This window comes from Sus scrofa, chromosome 6, assembly GCF_000003025.6.
Source record: "Sus scrofa isolate TJ Tabasco breed Duroc chromosome 6, Sscrofa11.1, whole genome shotgun sequence".
In the NCBI taxonomy this organism is placed as follows: domain Eukaryota; kingdom Metazoa; phylum Chordata; class Mammalia; order Artiodactyla; family Suidae; genus Sus; species Sus scrofa.
In genome coordinates, this window is record NC_010448.4 from 61,888,451 (window position 1) to 61,907,776 (window position 19,326).

Genomic DNA, 19,326 nt, shown 5'->3' on the forward strand with positions numbered 1-19,326 from the left:
TTCGTTTTGCCTCAAGGGTCACGAGAGAGTCACAAGACTTTGGAGAGTATAGACTGACTTCTACAGCCACTCTATGGCGCCCGTCTTTTCTTTCCATTCTGTGTCACGTCGCATATTCATGCCTCCAACATTTATGGCAGGAAATGGCATGTGATAAATTTGCTCTCGTTAGAGAACTTGCAGATTTTGAAAGAAATCGCAGATACAGGGTAATAAATATAATCTCAATAAAAGTGCTGCCTAAAAAGAAAAAGTGTTGGGAGTTCCTGTTGTGGCTCAGTGGTTAACGAATCCTACTGGGTACCATGACGTTTCGGGTTCGATCCCTGGCCTTGCTCAGTGGGTTAAGAATCCGGTGTTGCTGTGAGCTGTGGTGTAGGTTGCAGACTCGGCTCCGATCTCACGTTGCTGTGGCTGTGGCATAGGCCGGCAGCTACAGCTCTGATTAGACCCCTAGCCTGGGAACTTCCATATGCCATGGGTGCAGCCTTAGAAAAGACAAAACAAACAAATAAAAACAGTTTAAAAAAAAAGGAAAAGAAAAAGAAAAAGTGTTGATTGGTTGGAATACAATCAGTGATGATTCAGGTGAGAAAGACATCCCTCACCACTCTCCGTCATCCCCCTTCTGCGGTCTTTTCTTCTAATATTGTAGGTCATAAAACATCCCCCAGAACTTCAGTCTGCATGTTTTTGATAAGCAACAAGATAGCTGATAGTTCGAATTCCTGTTGTGACTCAGCGGTTAATGAATCTGACTAGCATCCATGAGGACGCAGGTTCGATTCCTGGCCTTAATCGGTGGGCTAAGGATCCAGGGTTGCTGTGAGCTGTGGTGTAGGTCGAAGACGCAGCTTGGATCTTGTGCAGCTATGGTCTAGGCCGGCAGCTGTTGCTGCAGTTCAACCCCTAGCCTGGGAACCTCCATATGCAGCAGGTTCGGCCCTAAAAAGCAAGCTTGCAGTTATGAGTGAACAGAGAGCGTTACTGTGATAAGGTATTTCCCTTTTGTAGATTTAGGAATCTAATGCACTTCATAGAGTCTGAAATTAGAGGTCCCTAATTTTTCTGGGCTGTTGCAAGACTGCTCTCTAAGTCTGGGTGCGTCCCCTTTAAGAGCAAGTCTTTGAAAGGTGGGGACTCTGTTTCCCGCCCACCAGACGGAGCTACTAGGTGGTAATTCCACCGAGACAGTTGATAGGTAAGAGCGACAGCAGCGGAAACTGCTATACCCAGAAGTCTCCACGTTTCACTCCCGGGACGAAGGTGACTAAGCCAACGAAGGGCTGGGGGAGGGGCGCGCGCGTGCGCGCGCATCGCGCGGGGGTGGGACTTCTGGCGCTCGGTGCAGCCTTTCCGTTACTCTCCGGCAGTTATCCCGTTCTACACGCCGGTGTCCCCTAGGTGGGCACCGAGGTAACGGAGCGGAAAAGCAGGAGGAGAGGCGTGGTGCCCGCTGTCTAGAAGCGGATGCGAGGCCCCCTGAGCCCGCAGTTGACGGCGGTGCCTTCGTTCCCGCCCTGCTCGCCGCCTCTCCCGGCGCCGCTCTTCCCACGGCCGGTGGCCGAGGCCGCGCCGATGAACCCGGCTCAGGTGGGTGCTGCGTCTCCCGGGCCCCCACCCGGTGTGACTCTCGCCTCCGAGGACCAAATGCGGACGGAGGGGAGCCCTGTCAGTTCCCTGCGGCTCAGTCCCAGAGTCCAGAGCAGAGGGCGGCCCTGGGAGCGGTCGCCCTTTCATCCAGTGGGCGGGAGTGCGGGCGAGAGTTTGCTGGCGGCCGCCTTTGAACGGCTGCAGGTGCTACGGAGTCGTCAGCATTGGGGCAACCCGGGGTGTTTTGTGTTGGGAACAGAGGGGAGAAGGTGTCTCCCCTGAAACGTCATCCTGAGCCGATGGAATCTATGCAAGGTTATAAATGCAGTGGGTAAGAGAGGCTGCGATGTTGTGATTTACAAGGAATATGTTTGTTCATTCAGGTGGCCAAAATGTATTTTTCATGTGAATATGTTTTTGGTTCACAGTTTCAGTCTCACAGCTCCTAAAACCCTTGGACTTTCCTAAGGGTAGGGAGTGACCGTGATATTTGTCATGTAAATGATGTGACTTTTGAAAACACCTAAGGACTGGAGTTCCCATTGTGGCTCACCGGGTTACCAACCCAGGTATCCATGAGGATGAGGGTTCAATTCCTGGCCTTACTCAATGGATTAAGTGTCTTGTGTTACTGTGGCTGCAGTGTAGTCCAGCAGCTGCTGCTCTGATTCCACCCTTAGACCGAGTGCCACCCTAAAAAAGCAAACAAAAACAAGGTACTTAAGGCTGGGGGTGAGTTACCTGGACGGCCACCTCAGGACTAGAGGGTTTGCAGTTCGAGTGTCATGTCTTCCTCTTCAGGGAGACGCGAGGGGCTAGAGGTTGTCTCTGGCTTCACTAGGCAATGATTGAATCAATTTTATGCTTATATAATGAAGCCACATATATATGCTTATATAATGAACCCAAGGGACAGGGTTCAGAGAGCTTCTGGGTTCGAGGCGCTGGGAGGGTGATGCAGTGAGAGAGCGTGGAAGCTCCTGCTCTTCCATCTGGCTGTTCTTGAGTTACGTCCCTTTTTTTTTTGTCTTTTGTCTTTTGTTGTTGTTGTTGCTATTTCTTGGGCCGCTCCCCCGGCATATGGAGGTTCCCAGGCCAGGGGTTGAATCGGAGCTGTAGCCACCGGCCTACGCCAGAGCCACAGCAACGCGGGATCCGAGCCGCGTCTGCAACCTACACCACAGCTCACGGCAACGCCGGATTGTTAACCCACTGAGCAAGGGCAGGGACCGAACCCGAAACCTCATGGTTCCTTGTCGGATTCGTTAACCACTGCGCCACGATGGGAACTCCACGTCCCTTTTTAATAAACCAGTAATCTAGTAAGTAAAATGTTCTTTTTAGTTCTGTGATCCACTCTTACAGTTGATTCGAACCCAAGTTGAGAGTCTTGAGAATGCTTGGGCTTTTGACTGAGATCTAAAGTGCTGAAGGGAGGGCAGTTTTGTGGGACTGAACGTTTAACCTGTGGAATCTGATGCTGTTTCTTGGTAGATAGTGTCCGAGTTGAGTAAATGCTTGAGCACCCTGTTGGTGCCTGAGGATTGCTTTCTGTTATGTGGGGAGCAGCAACCCTGTCTCCCACCGTTTTGGAATTGGGTCCAGGAACCTAATTTAGGGGCATATACAGATTTGAAGTTTAAAGTTGTTTGAGAAGAAATGGATGGGGTATGAAGGCGAGAAGACTGGTGAGAACATGAAAACCAACTCCAGGAGAATTGTGGTAGGGCCTGGACCAGAGCAGTGACAGTGTAGGAGAGATGTGACAAGAGTTGGGATAGATCATAAAAGTAGAATCGACAGGAGTTCCTGTTGTGGCGCCGTGGGTTCAGAATCTGGCGTGGCAGATGAGTACGGTGTGCCCCAGGTTCTCAGCCACCTATTGTCACCCTGATGTTTAGGCGCCCCAGTCAGTGCAATGGTAATGTTCTGAAACTCCTCATCTGTGCTCCTCTTTTTTTTTTTTTTTTTTTTTTGCTTTTTTGGGCTTCACCAACGGCATATGGAGATTCTCAGGCTAGGGGTCCAATTGGAGCTACAGCTTCTGGCCTACAATGCAGCCACAGAAATGCCAGATCTGAGCCGCATCTGTGACCTACATGACAGCTCAAGGCAATGCCAGATCCTTAACCCACTGAGTGGGGCCAGGGATTGAACCCATAACCTCATGGTTCCTAGTCAGATTCGTTTCTACTGTGCCAGGACAGGAACTCCCTGTGCTCCTTCTTGAGTCTGAAGATGCTGTGGGTCCACAAAAAACTCCTGGTTCTGAACTCAGTCCTGGCTTACATGGGTCAGTCCCATTTCTGACAATGGACGGGTTACAATGTGACATGGGTGCTGGGCACAGGATCCAGAATGTTTGAAAGCTTGCAGGTGCCTCTGTGGTGCCCACATCTCAGGCCAGACCCTGGGTGATGCTTTTCTGCCCCCTCTTCTACCTCTGCAAGCACTGGGTGCCAGACCCAGTGATGAGTGACAGTGAGAAAGCAGGCACTAGTGCCACCAGGACCTGGTAACTCTTCCTGGTCAGGAAGCTGGAGGTAGGAGGCCTGGATGTGTGGGGAAAAGTGCTAAAGATCTTGAAGAGAGAAGTGTAGTAACCATTGTATCCAGCTGATTTTGATTTATAGATAAAAATGAGTAAGTGATAACATGGAGAGGCCAATATTTTTGTAAGAGTCTTGTTTTTTTGTTTTGTTTTGTTTTGTTTTAGGGCTGCACTCTCGTCATATGGAAGTTCCCAGACTAGGGGTGGAATCGAAGCTGCAGCTGTGATCTACACCACAGCCACAACATCGTGGGATCTAAGCTGTGTCAGTTCATGACAACACAGGATCCTTGACCCACTGCTCGAGGCCAGGGATTGAACATGTGTCCTCTTGGATACTAATCCGGTTCCTTTCTGCTGCACGACAGGAATGCCAAAAGAGATTTTTATTATTTATATTTCTCTGGTGTACAGTGAATAGTGTGTCACACAGGGCCATGTTAGGAGACACCAGATTTGATCAGGAGACAGAAGCAAGGGGAGACCTAGGTCAGATACATTTTCGGGTTTTCCCAGAACAAATGTGCAGAATAAGGGGGAGAGTTTGGGATTGACCAGTCTGAGTAATTCTGGTGTGTTTCCCAGCTGAGGAGCTGCCCCTGCCTATCTGGTATGTGGCTTTGGGCTGATTTAGGGCAGAGGAAATAGTGACTTGGTGTATGACAGATCAGGAGGTGGTTCAGACCATGGGCTCTAAATGGCAGGGGAGATATAAACACATCTGGCTGTAACTTTGGCTCTGGAATTGATGGATGGAAAATAGACAAATACAGAATTGAAGGAAATACAGCACAAGCACTGAGCTACGCACATTTTTACAGGGCCGTGTGGTCTTTGAGGATGTGGCCATACATTTCTCCCAGGACGAGTGGTGCCTCCTGGATGAGGCGCAGAGGCTCCTGTACTGGCGTGTGATGCTGCAGAACATTGCGCTGTTGTCCTCTGTAGGTAAGGCCCTCACACCCAGCCCACAATCCCGGGCTGGGCTCTGTTCTCCCTCACTTCCCAGGGCCACCTCTGACCTTCCCACTGTGAGATCATGCTTTCTGATTCCTTTGTGGTTTCCCAGCATGTGTGTCATTGGTGCCAGGGCTGGGCTCCGTGCTCTCTCCCTTCTCTGCCAGCAGCCTGATGCTCTGAGATGCTGTAAGAAAGGGCTCAGGTAGCAGAAATCTGGAAGTTTATCTACAGGATCCCACCAGCCTTGCCTGCACCTTGGGTGACTGTCCAGGGGCATAGAACCTTAGTGCCTATGCCACTGACCTGGTTGCTACTTGTGAATCCTCCTATGATGTCCTTCTAGCTTAAAATGTGAGGTTTCATGGGGTGGGTCCCATCCCCTTCCCCAGACTGGCTTCCTCAGGCCCAGCTGGTTGCTCACTGTGAACAATAGAGGGGCCCTGGGTCTCTGACAGGGTGGACGTTACTCTCACAACATCAAGAGAGGCTCAGAAAGCCCATGATCCTGGTGCACAGGAGTCAGGAATTTGTGAGAAGTCAGAGCTGGGTTCCCATCACGCTGTGCATCTGTCCTGTGTCCACCATTGTGTGGTGCCAGAGAGTCCACACCTCATTTCTTTCTTTTCTTTCCCATTGATATTTCGAATCTGAACTTCTAGCCCTGGTTCTTACCCATTCCCTTCCACTGCTCCCTTTGCAGTGCTCTCAACATCTGACTACACGTAAAGTGTTGTGACATCTGCCTGTGTCCTTAAACACTCCTTGGATCCTGGCTGCTGTCTTGCATCCAGACATTCTGAGTCTGGACACAGCCTTCTACTCACTGTTCGCCAGTCACCAGCAGCCAGGCCTTGTTGAAAGCCATCTGCAGAGGAGTAAGTCTTAGACCCTGCCCTTCCTCCCTGCATTGTACCCCTTCCTTGTGTCTTTACCTGTCTTCTGGGCTCTGCCATCACATGAGCTTCCCAGGCTCAGCTCTGCACAGCAGGCCTTCCTCACACTGGCCCTCATCCCACACCTGTCAGCCACCTCACGGACTTACTGCTGCCTGTGTCTGACACACATTTCTGATGGAGCTGCCTTTATCAGCATCTCTCTCCTTCCAGGTTGTTGGCACAGAGCCCAGGCTGAGGAGGCAGAGCAAGGGGATTCTGTTAGAGTGTCCCAGGTCAAGACTCCAAAGATGCATAGCCCACTCTTGAAAGACATTCTGCGCCTGGCTGAGCATGATGGGACACAGCCTGAGCATGAGGTGTACGTGTGTGCGGCAAGTCTTTCCCCACGTTGCAAGGCGCAGAGTAGGAAGAAGTTCTCCAGGTGGGATGAGGGGAGGGCTTCCTTTGTGAAGAACCGAGGTGTAGCCATGGCAGAGAGGACCGTGATGGGCAGGGAGGGAGGGCAGGACCTTCCAGCCAGTCCAGGCCTTCTCCAGCACTCGGCCCCTCACAATGGAGGGACGCTTCCCTCTCAATGGAGGGAAACCTTTGAAAATGGACATAACGATTATAGGTGTAGCCAATGTGGGAAAACCTTTAGCCACAAATATGTGCTTGTTGAGCACCAAAAACACCACACTGGAGAAAAGCGATACCATCCAAGCGAAAGTGGAGAGCTCTTCATTTCAAGGTTCCGTCTGGTTCAGCACCAGGAAATCCACACTGAAGTGAAGCTTTTGGAGCACGTTGGATGTGGAAGATTCTTTACACGAACGTCTGGCCTCATTGAGCACCGGAGAGTTCGCACTAGACCAGTGCCTTACAAGTGCCACCAGTGTGGGAAGTGTGTTAAAGATAGCGCCACACTGCTGGTTCATCAGAGAGTTCACACTGGAGAAAAGCCGTATAAATGCAGTGAGTGTGGGAAATTCTTTAGGTATAGCTTCACACTCAAAAGACATCAGAGAGTTCACGCTGGAGAAAGGCCATATGAGTGCAGTGTGTGTGGGAAATTTTTTGTAGACAGCTCCACTCTCCTTATTCATCAGAGAGTTCACACTAGAGGAAGGCGTTTTGAATGCAACAAATGTGGACAATTCTTTAGGTACAGCTTCACACTTGAGAGGCATCAGAAAGCACACACTGGAGAAAGGCCTTATGAGTGCAGAGAATGTGGGAAACTTTTTAGGCACAATTCAAATCATATCAGGCATCGGAGAAATCACACAGGAGAAAGACCTTATGAGTGTCATGTATGTGGTAGACTCTTCAGTCAAAACTCCCACCTCATTCGGCACCAAAATGTGCACACCAGAGAAAAAACTTACGAATGTAGCCAGTGTGGGAAATTCTTTATGGACAGCTCCACACTCATGGTTCATCAGAGAGTCCACACTGGTGAAAAACCATATGAATGCAGTGAATGTGGGAAAGTCTTTAGATACAACTCCAGCCTCATTAAACATCGGAGAATTCACACTGGGGAAAAGCCTTATGAGTGCATCAACTGTGGGCGAAGCTTTAGCCAAAACTCCCACCTCATTCGACACCAGGAAGTTCACGCTAAAGAGTATTGCAGACAGAGAAAGACTGCAAAGAAAAGTCTGGTCTGATTTAGCACTGGGAGGTACTGCTATGGAACTTTTTTTTTTTAAATGTGTGTGTGTGTGTGTGTGTGTGTGTCCCACCCCCCGCACCTATGGCATGTGGAAATTCCTGGCCCAAAGATGGAACCCAAGCCACAGAAGTGACAGTGCTCAATCTCTAACTGCTAGGCCTTTGGGGAACTTCCTTAAATTTTTTTTAATCATGGCAAAATACATAAGAACATAATTTACAGTCTTAACTATATTTAAGTGTGAGTTCAGTAGTAATAATAATTCACATTTTGTGCAGATACAGCCTTTCCATCTCATAAAACTGAAACTAAACCCATTAAGCAACAACTCATCCCCTGTCCCTTATCTCCTGACAACCACTATACTATTTTCCGTCTATGAATTTGTCCACTCTTGGGTACTTTGTATAAGAATCATGAAGTTTTTCTTCTTTTATGTCTGGCTTATTTCACTGAGCATGTGTCAGAATCTCCTTTTCTGACTAAGTAATACTCTGTTTCTTGCTGTGGTGCAATGGGATTGGTGGCATTGGGACACAGGTTCTCTGGTGTGTTGGGGTGCAGGTTCTATCCCTGGCCTGGCACAATGGGTTAAGGGTCTGGTGTTGCTGCACCTGTTTTGAAGGTCGCAACTACAGCTCAGTTCTGGTCCCTGGCCCAGGAACTCCACATGCCATGAGGTGGCCAGAAAAGAAAAAAAGGAAAAAGAAAAAAATACTTTGTTTTATGTATATATCTCCTTTTCTGTATCTCTTTATCAGTAGACTCTTGGCTTGCTTTCACTGTTTGGCTCTTGCAGATAATGTTGTCATAATCATGATTGCACAGATATTTCTTTGAGGCCCTGTGTTCAGTCCTTTTTAGATATATACCCTGATGTAGACTTGTTGGGTCATGTGATAATTCAGTATCTAAAATTTTTCGGGATCTGAGGAGCTATTTTCCATAGTAACTGTACCTTTTTACGCTGGTATAGCTTGAAGATTCTAATTTCGCTGTAATCTCACCAACACTTTTTATTTTCTTCTTGTTTTGTTTTTTTATAACACTATCCTAAGGAATATAGGTAAAGTTTAATTGTTTTGATTTGCATTTAATGATGTTGAACATTTTTTCACTTGCTTGTTAGCTATTCTTTGTATATGTTCTTTGGGAATATGGCCATATGGGAATATGGTTAGGGTTAGGCTGGAATATTAGCCATATTAGAATGAAATCTTGCCGTTTGTGACAACATGGTTGGATTTAGAGGGTATTATGCTAAATAAAATAAAGACAAATACCATATGATTTCACTTAAATGTGGAATCTAAAAAGCAAGACAAATGAACAAACAACCCCCAACCCAAAGCAGAAGCAGATTCATAGAAACAGAAAACAAACTGGTGGTTGCCAGAAAGAAGGGGGTGGGGAAGTGGTTGAAATAGCTGAAGGGGATCGAGAGATACAAATTTCCAGTTATAAAGGAAGTCAAGGGGATGTAATATACAGAATAGGAAATATAGTTAATAATGTAATAACTTTAAATATGACAGAGGATAACTAGACACTGTAGTATCAGCTTATATATGAATGTCAAATGAGTCATGTACACATACAACTAATATAACATTATCCATTATTTTTCAATTAAAAAACGTTTTTCCTAAAGTTTTAAAAGGCACCACTAAAAAAGGTGAAGGAGGAGTTCCCCTAGTGGCTCAGTGGTTAATGAAGACGACTAGGAGATTGTGGGTTCGATCCCTGGCGTTGCTCAGTGGGTTAAGGATCCGGCATTGCTGTGAGCTGTGGTGTAGGTCACAGATGTGACTCGGATCCCGAGTTGCTGTGGCTCTGGTGTAGGCCGGCAGCTACAGCTCTGATTAGACCCCTAGCCTGAGAACCTCCATATGCTGTGGGAGCAGCCCTAGAAAAGACAAAAATAAATAAATAAATAAGTACATAAGTAAATAAGTAAATAAGGTGAAGGAGTTCTCCTGTGGCATAGTGGGTTAAGGATCTGTTATTGTCACTGCAGTGGCTTGGGTTGCTGCTGTGGTGTGGGTTCTATCCCTGGTGCCATGGTGCAAGCTGCAGGCACAGCCAATAAAAAAAGGATGAGGAGAGTCAAAAGGCACAGGAGTTCCTGCTGTGGCACAGCAGTTTAAAGATCCTGCATTGACTCTGTGGCAGCGTGATTTTGATCCCTGGCCCAGTGCAGTGGGTTAAGGATCCAGTGTTAGGACAGTTGTGGCATAGGTCACAGGTGTGACTCAGATTTATCCCCTGGCCTGGAAACTTCCGTACACTGTGGGTGTGGCCACACACACACAGAAAAAGGGTATAAACTTCCAGTTATAAAAATAAGTCACGGAGCTATAGTGTACAGTTTGATGACTATACTTAATAGTACTTACTGTCTTGCATATTTGAGAATTGCTAAGAGAGTAAATCATGACAGTTTTCAACACAAAAAAAAATTCTGTAACTGTATGGTGACAATGTTAAATAGACTTACTGTGATCATTTGCGATAAATAAAAATACAGAATCATGTACATATGAAACTAATAAATGTTATATATTAATTACATATAAATTTCTTTCAAAAGCAGGAATAACAGATTTCTGTGCTTTTTGGCTTTATCTGGAGTATTTGCCAGCCTTTTGAACCCTTTGGTGAGACCTAAACTCTCACCCCCTTGATTTGTTTGGGTGTGGACCTTGAATCAGAGCTGCAGCTGCCGGCCTACACCAGAGCCACAGCAATGCAGGAACCGAGCTGCGTCTGCAACCTACATCACAGCTCACAGCAACGCTGGATCCTCAACCCACTGAACAAGGCCAGGGATCGAACCCGAAACCCCATGGTTCCCAGTTGGATTCGTTAACCACTGAGCCACGACGGGAACTCCTTCATTTCTGAAATTTTGGTTAACACTCATGATACATAAAAGTATTATGTAATTGACTATGTTGTCATTAATTTTTACTATCCATCTCCTTTGACTGGAATGACAGCCTCATGAGGGCAGGGGTCTTTGACTCTTTGGATCTTGATATATTTCATATAGCCAAAATGTTGTCTGGAATGGGGTAGGTACTTAATAACTATTTAGGAGGGAGTAAATATGAGGCCACAGATGCCCTGTTTTTAGTGTTCTGGCAAAGCTATCTGCTTGCTTTACATTTCCCCTAAAGCTAAAATAAAAAGAAGATATAAATAATAAATCACAATTTAGAGGGCCATAACCACAGGCTAGCCAAGATTCCTTTGTCACTAGATTCCTTCATTTCTTAGACTTCTGTTCCCTTCAGACTTCATTCAGATCCTAACCTTCTCTACCTGGCTGAGGCCTATTTTGGCCACCAAGTTTAAATACCTAAATACTGATTGATTTCAGCAATTTCAACATTTCACAAATTCTTTTCTGAGATAAACTCACCTCTTCTATATTTGCAGGTGAAATTATATTGACTCCCCGGCAAGGAGATCATGTAATCCCGTCCTCTATCTCAGGATTCAGATGCCCCCTTTCCAAGTAAGCTATGCCTGTGACCACGGAGTCATTGTCCAGGTAGAAAGCGGTATGTGGTAAATCACTCTTCTTTTCAGAGGGGTAGATGTTAGCTTTTAGAAAAAAACTGACGAGTTCCTGTCATGGCTCAGCAGAAATGATTCTGACTAGTATCCATGAGGATGTAGGTTCGATTCCTGGCCTTGCTCCGTGAGTTAAGGGTCTGGCATTGCTGTGAGCTGTGGTGTAGGTTGCAGATGTGGCTCAGATCCTGAGTTGCTGTGGCTGTGGTGTAGGCCAGCAGCTATAGCTTGGATTTGACCCAGAGCCTGGGAACCTCCATATGTCATGGGTGTGGCCCTAAAAAGACAAAAAGAACTGACTGGGAATTCCCATTGTGGTGCAGCGGAAACAAATCCAACTAGTATCCATGAGGATGCAGGTTTGATCCCTGGCCTTGCTCAGTGGGTCAGGGATCCAGCATTGCAGTGGAGCTGTGGTGTAGGTTGCAGATGTGGCTCAGATCCCATGCTGCTCTGGTCGTGGTGTAGGCCAGCAGCTGTAGCTCCCATTTGGCCCCCAGCATGGGAACTCATATATGCCGTGCATGTGGCCCTAAAAAGAGAAAGAAAGGAAAGAACTGACTATCAAAATGTAGAGTGAGGAGTTCCCGCTATGGCTCATGGGTTAATAATTCAGCTATGTTTATGTGGCAGCGCCGGCTCCATCCCTGTCCTGGCACAATGGGATAAGGATCTTACATTGCTGCAGCTAGGCACTGGGAACTTCCATATGCGACAAGGGCAGCTGAAAAAGAAAAAGTGGAGTAAGAACTATATGTTGGTCCCTAATGGGATACAATATTGGCTCTATGTTTATTCTGAGGGAACCCGAAACAAAGCACATGGTTCACCTGCTTCTTGAAGCTCCAGATCCCTCTTCTGTCTTGCCTACCATGGCTCTGTCTGAAACCAAACACGGTGAAGTCATAAATTTAGTCTAAAGCTTCTGTCTTACTTGTATTGGAAGAACCTTAAGGCACTATTGATTAGACCCCAGATATGGATAGATGCACTTTGTGTCTGACCCACAATTTAGTATTACGTGCCTTTTTGGTTTTCTAGGTTTGGGAAACATCTGAAATACTCTGTCTGGTTAGCTCCTGTGATCTGCACAAATTATATTTCACAGAAATCCAGGAGCGTCCCCTTTAAGAAGCGTGAACCCCAGCCCTGTTCAGAGAGCCTCGCAAAACTCCTTCCCAACAACGCTTGCGGCGGGGCGGGACCTTTCCCTAAGGTGGGAGGGCCGGGACCCAGGCCCGGGCGAGAGCTCTGTGAGCTCCATTACCCAGAAGACACCACGCCACGTCGGCACTTCCGAGTCAGACAATGGCTTCTGGGCGGGCCTTCCGGCGTCAACCACGGGTAACACTTCTAAATTCGGATTGTTCCCGCGCTAGAGTTTCGAGAGGCCAGGCCAGCATGAGGTATGGGAGGTAGGCAGGCGTTGTGTACGCGGCTCTTTGCGGGGGAGGGTTGTCTGAGGCTCGGCGTGGCCGCTGGAGGCCGGCCCAGCTTTCGCCCACGGACGCCGCTGGAGGCCGCCGAGCTGTTGGACCCGCCTCAAGTAAGTGCTGCGCCCTCCGGGCCCTCTCCCTATTCTATTCATTCAACAGTGTTTTTATTCTTATCAGTGTTCTCATAAGGTGTGTCCTGTGTTTATATTTTTTTGTCCCTCCCAAACCTTGGTTTTCCGAATTTTTAAATACCACCCGCACAGAAAAAAAATGCACGGAACTTCTATGTGGAATTGAGTAAGAAGCTCAAAAGTTAATATTCATTCGCAGCTCAGGTCAAGAAATGGGATTCAGGAGTTGACTGATGGCTCAGAGGGTTAAGGATCTGGCAGTGTCGCTGCTGTGGCGCAGGTTCAGTCCCTGGCCCCCCAACTTCTTCTTGGCGGCGGCTGCCACAAAAAATGAGCTGTAAATAGGACCCCAGAAGCCGCCTCTGCGACCCTTCCAAAACAATTATCCCCAACCCCCCAAAACGTAAAGTATTGCCTCATGTTTCAAGTAAACATTGACTTGCCTTTCTTTAGTTTTTTGTTCGCGCCTGGGTTACGTGGATGTACCAGGGACCATGATTCCAGCACGGGCCTTTAATATTTACCAGAAGTTCCCTCAGTGGATTATGAACACACTAATAACCATGAGGATGTGGGTTCGATCTTTGGCCCCTGCTCAGTGGGTTAAGGATCCAGCGTTGCCTTTAAGCTGTGGTGTATGTCGCAGACGCTGCCCAGATCCCGCCATTGTTGTGGCTGGCACCTGCAGCGATTTAACTCTTAGCCTGCCCGGTAACTTCCTTATGCCTGGTTCGGTCCTAAAAAAAAGGGGGGTAGGGTGGGGGGAGGTCCCATTATGGCGCAGCAGAAACGAATTCGACTAGGAACCATGAGGTTGCAGGTTTGATCCCTGGCTTCACTCAGTGGGTTAAGGATCCAGCGTTGCACTGAGCTGTGGTGTAGGTCGCAGATGTGGCTTGGATCTGGTGGTGTTGTGATTGTGGTGTTGGCCAATGGCTACAGCTCTGATTCAACCCCTATCCTGGGAATCTCCATATGCCACGGGTGAAGCCCTAAAGACCAAAAAAAAAAAAAAAAAGACTACCCCTGGCTGCAGAGTGCAGAACAGACTGAGGGAGTGGAAGACAAAAAGGAGACCATCCCAAAAGCAATTGCAGTCTTCCAGGTGAATGTTGGTTGTGGCAGGACCAGAGTGGTGGATGTGGAAGTAGGAGAAATACTTGGCTTCTGGATTTATTTTGAAAGAGGGACTAACCACCTGTTCTAATATGGAGGGGTCACAAATGACTCTAAAGTTTTGTTCCCTTTGCATCTGGAAGGGTGGATGGGCCATCAGCTGAGATTGGAAAGTCAGTGGTAGGAGCATGTTCTAATGAGAGTATTAGGAATTGGGTTTTGGTCATGCAGAGTCTCAGATGTTCCAGAGACTCCACAGTATAGGAGTCCAGTGGAGAGCTGAACATGTAGATCTAAAGTACTGGGGAGGACTTACAGGAGAAGGAGTTACTATGGAAAGGTAGATTGTGATGAAAAGTCCAGCAGGTGGCCTAGGTTTTCGTGGGGGAGTGGCCATGACATTGAGGCCGAAGTAAAGCAGAAACGGACGTGAACTGACAACAGTGTCAGGCTGGTGCTTACTTCTTCTCCTGTAGACTTAACAGCCTTTTGTGGTGGAACCTGGGGAGTGTCTGTCAGAATGTCAAGTGACTTTACCCAAGATGTGTCCCGTGGGTGTGGATTTTGTACCTGATGAAGAGACCTCATGTCCAGGGAAGAAGTGGAACCTGACCAGAGGTCGTTAGATCCGCATGGTGCGACGGAAGTTGGAGTCTCGAACAAGGCCTGGTGGGGAAGCCTTCAGAAGAGGGCTGGGGAGCTGCCAGTGGAGACGTGGGGTACAGTGGGGTTGTGTTGCATTGGCCAAGTACTTCCTGAATGCCATGTGCAGAAGGGTATGTGAGGAGGCAGGGGATGTGGCAGTTTTGTGGGCCAGGTGGTAGCGATGGGGTCAGATGTACGTGGAGGTCTGATGAGTAATACGCATGTGGGAAGGACTTGTGAACCCAGGGCCCTGATCCCAGGCCCACAGTTTAGATGGCATCTGTCTCTCCACCTGCCTGTTGCTGAGGGGTGGAGCTCGTGCTCAAGGAAGCAAAGAGAGGTATTGGCCCTCTAAGTGAGAGAGCTGGAGAGGATGATGAGCACGGAGTGAATGTGGGCTGGTGTTATAGGTACTCCTGAGGTCCTGGGGAGAGAGCCTGCTTATGGACACCTCTGTCCCCGTCATCACAGGGCTCTGTGACCTTTGAGGACGTGGCTGTGTACTTTTCCCAGGAGGAATGGAAGCTTCTTCATGAGGCCCAGAGACTCCTGTACCGAGATGTGATGCTGGAGACCTTTGCACTTGTTGCATCATTGGGTAAGGCGCTCATACCTCTCCCGGCACCCTGGAAAGGTCTGTGCCTTTTCCCTTCTTTTGTAAGAACAGCTCCACACTTTTCACAGCTAGACAAGGGGCACATGTCTGTTACTGCTTCCCTGTCATATGTGCTGTGGGTGCCAGGGCTGGGTGAGTGTGTCTGCTCCCTCCTTTCACAAGTAGCCCCAGTACCAGCCCCTGAAGTTTATTCAGTGAAGGTTTTCTTCCCCCAGAGAGTTAGAATTAGTCCAGAGGGTTCCATTAGTCTCAGCCCCTCTCTGCTAAGGGGACTCTGTAGACCCCATGCTGTAGACCTCTGGGCTCCAGGTTCTGCCCCCTCCTAGTTGACGTTTCCTGGGGCCTCACTGTGTCGGGAGTTGTTGGGACCCAATAGGGTCCCTGTCTGTGGGGTCCACCTGGCTGTCTCTGTGAGGACATCCCCCCCGCCCCCGCAGAGATTTGTTTTGTGGTGTTATTTTTCTTTCCCGAGATTGTTTGGGATTGGTTGCCCCCCTGGGCCAGTACTGACCACTCACCTGTCCTGTCTTTCCCTTAGGACTTGCATCTTCTAGGTCCCATGTTGTCCAGCTGGAGCTGGGAGGAGAACCCTGGGTACATGACAGAGTGGACATGACTCCAGGCACAGCAAGAGGGCCTCAGAGTGGGCCTGGCCCTGGTGATTCACATCTGGGGGAGGATGTGATGTCACAGCTGGGTTCACACCATACCAGGAACATGTCCTGTGCCCCGCACTGTTTGGGTGCCATGGCCAGGGGCTGTGTACCTCATTTCTGCCTTTCCTGCCCATTCTTGACACTTTGCTCCTTCTCTCATTTCTACTCTGCCTTCCGGCCCAGGATTATCCCTCACCTCGTCTTCCACTCCTCATACGTCTACTCCATCCTCACTCTGCTGTGGTACGTAATATTGGTGAAAACGTAATGTGTCATAAGGTCTGCATCCGTTCTTAAGATAGTCCTTGAACACCAGCTCCTCAGGGACAGTTGGATTTTCTTGGGATGGACAAAACCTTCACACAACACACATGTGTCACCAACAGCCAAGGCCCTGGTGAAAACCTCGACTGGATGAGTTTTACAGCTGTGGCTCCTTCATGCCCTCCACCCCATTCTTATGTCTTTTGCCTCCTGAATCTTCCCTGTTCTGCGATATGTAGAGGCCCAGAATCTGCATGGCAGCCCTTATCCTTCCTTGCCCCAGCTTCTTTGTCCTGAAAATAGTCCCATGAATTTATTCCCGGGTATGTCAGACACATATCTGGGATGGGGCTGTCCCCTTCTACCAAAATCTCGTGAGTTCATTTGTATTTCTCTACTTTCAGGTTGCTGGCTTGGAGCTGAGTACAATGAGACACCTTCTGAGCAGAATATTTCTGTAGAAGTGCCCCAGATGAATCCTTCAAAGTATTTTGAAGATGGCCTGCCCCTGGGAGAGATGTAGGCTGCACTTAGTGGTTTGCATCTAGCTGAGGTTGCAGGAACAACCTTTGCCAGAATATGTGGGGGCAGGAGTGAAGCACAGTGGAGAAAAAGTCTTTGGAAGTGATGTGGGTAAGGCCTTCATGAAGAGTCACACAGTCCATACTTCCAAGTTGTCTGTAACATGCCAGGAGGCTGAGAAGGGTTTCCTGGGTAGCTGTGTCCTTCAGCTTCAGGTCCTGTCACAAAAGGACACTGAGTGTGAGGAGGCCTTTCCCAGTGGACAAAGGCAATACCAATGCAGTGAATGTGGGAAAGCCTGCTGAAATACAGGCCTGCTGAACACCAGAGAGTCCATACTGGAGTGAGGCAGTTTGTGTGGGAAAATCTTCAGCTCTAAAGGCAAACTTTTTCTGCACTGAAGAGTCCACACTGGAAATAGGCCTTATGAGTGCAATGAATGTGGAAAAGCCTTCTGCTATAAAGATTCACTTGTTCAACGCCAGAAAACCAGCTCTGGAGATTTGTTCCATAAGTGCTGTGAGTGTGGGAAAGGCTTCAGCTGCAAATATTACTTGCTCAGCACCAGAGTGTCCACACTAGAGAAAGGCCTTATGAATTAAGTTGCTGTGGGTAAAACCTTTAATTAGAAATACCAACTTGTTGAGCCCAGGGGAGGCCACACTGGAGAACATCCTTATGATGAATGCAGTCAGTGTGGGGATGTCTCCAGCTCTAAAGGCAAGCTTGTTCAGCACCAGAGCATCCACACTGGAGAGAGGCCTTATAAGTTGTCAGTGTGCCAAGTTCTTTAGGCAAAACTTCAGTCATATGAACCAACAGCGAATTGACACTGGAGCAACACCTTATGAATGTAGTGAATGCTTGAAATCCTTTTGCCAGAAGTCCTCCCTTAATCAACACTGTAGAGTTCACACTGGAGCAACACCTTATAAATGCAGTGAATAGGGGAAATTCTTTTCCTCCCACACTCATCTAATTAAACACTTGTGAATCCACACTGGGGAAAGGCATTATGAGTATATTGAAGGTGGGAAATCCTTTAATCAATGTTCCACCCTCATTAGATATCAATGAATTGGCACTGGTGAAAGGGCATATGAATGTACTGAATGCGTTGAAACCTTTAACCAGAGCACCCAGCTTACTTTATAATGAAAAGTTCACACCATAGAAAGGCCTCATAAGTGCAGCAAATGTGGGAAAGTCTTCTGTCCAAGGTTTGCTTTCATTGAGCACCAGAAACTTTACAGCCTTTATAAACCTTATTAGTGGAGCAAAAGCAGGAAAATAATGATAATAAATACATAATACTAAGTATGTTTGTGCAGTTGTCATCAATTTGAGATTGAACTCCATATATCTGAACATCCCTGGTGTGGAGATAGCTTCTGATTTCTGGGTCATAGGAAGCTTTTAAGAAGCTATGCTATACTTTATAACCTGCCCAGGACTGTTGCCAGACTTATGTCACTGTGAGTGTCTTCCACCAAGTTTCAGATCCCCATAGTGGGCAACACCCCTGAGGATGACCAAGCTAGGTAGACCTTGTGCTCTCACAGCCTGTGGAATGAAGCATGTGTAGCCTGAGCAGATGGGTGTTTGTCATTCTCTTGTGGCTGCCTAGCCCATGGACCTAACTGCCTTTGACCAGGGGGATCTTCTCTGGGTGCTCCTGGTGGCTTACAAAGGTTTACCTTGTTTAGTGGCATGTCTCATGTCATGCTCAGGTTGGATTTTTCTAGCTCCAAGGTACTGTTTGGAAAGTGTCTCCTTCAATTTGCTCTGTTCTCTGCCATAATAAAGTTATTATTTAAGCTACATTTCATCCTGGGTATTTTGCAATGGTTTTGAGAACCAAATTGAACCATCAAGATGAAGAGGAACAGGTTTTGTGGGCATTCTGAACTCAGTATACCTCATTGAGAATAGCATCATGGTAGAGAACAGTTTGCACTCCAGTTTTGCTCTAATTTGTATGGTTATCCAAGGCTTCCTGGGAAAGACTATGGATTTGTGTGACTAGTCTTGTGACCTAGACAATGTTACAATTTTTGGTAGGTCTAGGAGTCACCCTGACAATCATCAGTGTTTTCTGGGGCAGCACTTGTTCTCTTTTTCACATGGGATGTTGCATAATACCCCCAACACTTTAAAAAAGAAGATATTTTCTAGATCCACCTGGAAAAAACCTTGTTCCCTAATGTCCAAATTTAGTAATCTGGTGCTACTGAGTATAGACATTAAGGTGGGAACCATATATGCCACAGAAACACAGGGAATTCATAGGGAGTTTAGCAAACAAGAGGAATGAGCCTATTCTTAAATTGTATCCAGGAGTTCCCATTGTTTGTTGGGGGTAAGAACCCAACTAGTGTCCATGAGTTTGCAGGTTTGATCCCTACCCTTTCTCAGTAGGTAAGGATCCCGTGTTGCTAACAAATTACCCACCCCTCCCACATACACCTTCTGATATCTCTTCTATCCAACTATTTTCACATTCAGCTATTTTATCTAGACTTGTATTCATCTTTTTCTTTCATAATGAATGCCTAATTATGTCAAGAATCATCTAAGTTGTAAATGTGAAGTCTTCAATAATTTCTGAAAAATATACAATTTGGATATACTATCCATTTGACTGTTTATCCTCATTGATCTGTTAATGGATAGGGTTTTGTGGTTTGTTTCCAGTTTGGCTTCC

The 19,326-nt window shown here is 47.4% G+C and overlaps 1 protein-coding gene across 20 annotated transcripts; it reads left to right on the forward strand.

The window, feature by feature from the left end:
- LOC110261321 (zinc finger protein 17-like) lies at positions 1,293 to 18,450 on the forward strand. 20 transcript variants are annotated; one of them, XR_002345373.1, is made up of 6 exons: positions 1,294 to 1,593; positions 4,966 to 5,092; positions 6,211 to 7,666; positions 11,099 to 15,162; positions 15,719 to 16,079; positions 16,505 to 18,450. XR_002345373.1 is itself a non-coding variant. In XM_021097323.1 (5 exons), the coding sequence occupies exon 4, from the start codon at positions 6,288 to 6,290 to the stop codon at positions 7,650 to 7,652; it is 1,365 nt and encodes a 454-aa protein (XP_020952982.1). In that variant the 5' UTR covers positions 1,294 to 1,593; positions 4,966 to 5,092; positions 5,805 to 5,979; positions 6,211 to 6,287; the 3' UTR covers positions 7,653 to 7,666; positions 11,099 to 18,450. The 20 variants fall into 20 exon arrangements, 8 of the variants coding, with proteins under 8 accessions (XP_020952982.1, XP_020952980.1, XP_020952988.1 ...); XR_002345380.1 differs by lacking the exon at positions 15,719 to 16,079 and having other exon boundaries at positions 11,099 to 11,177; positions 15,036 to 15,162; XR_002345371.1 differs by having other exon boundaries at positions 11,099 to 16,079.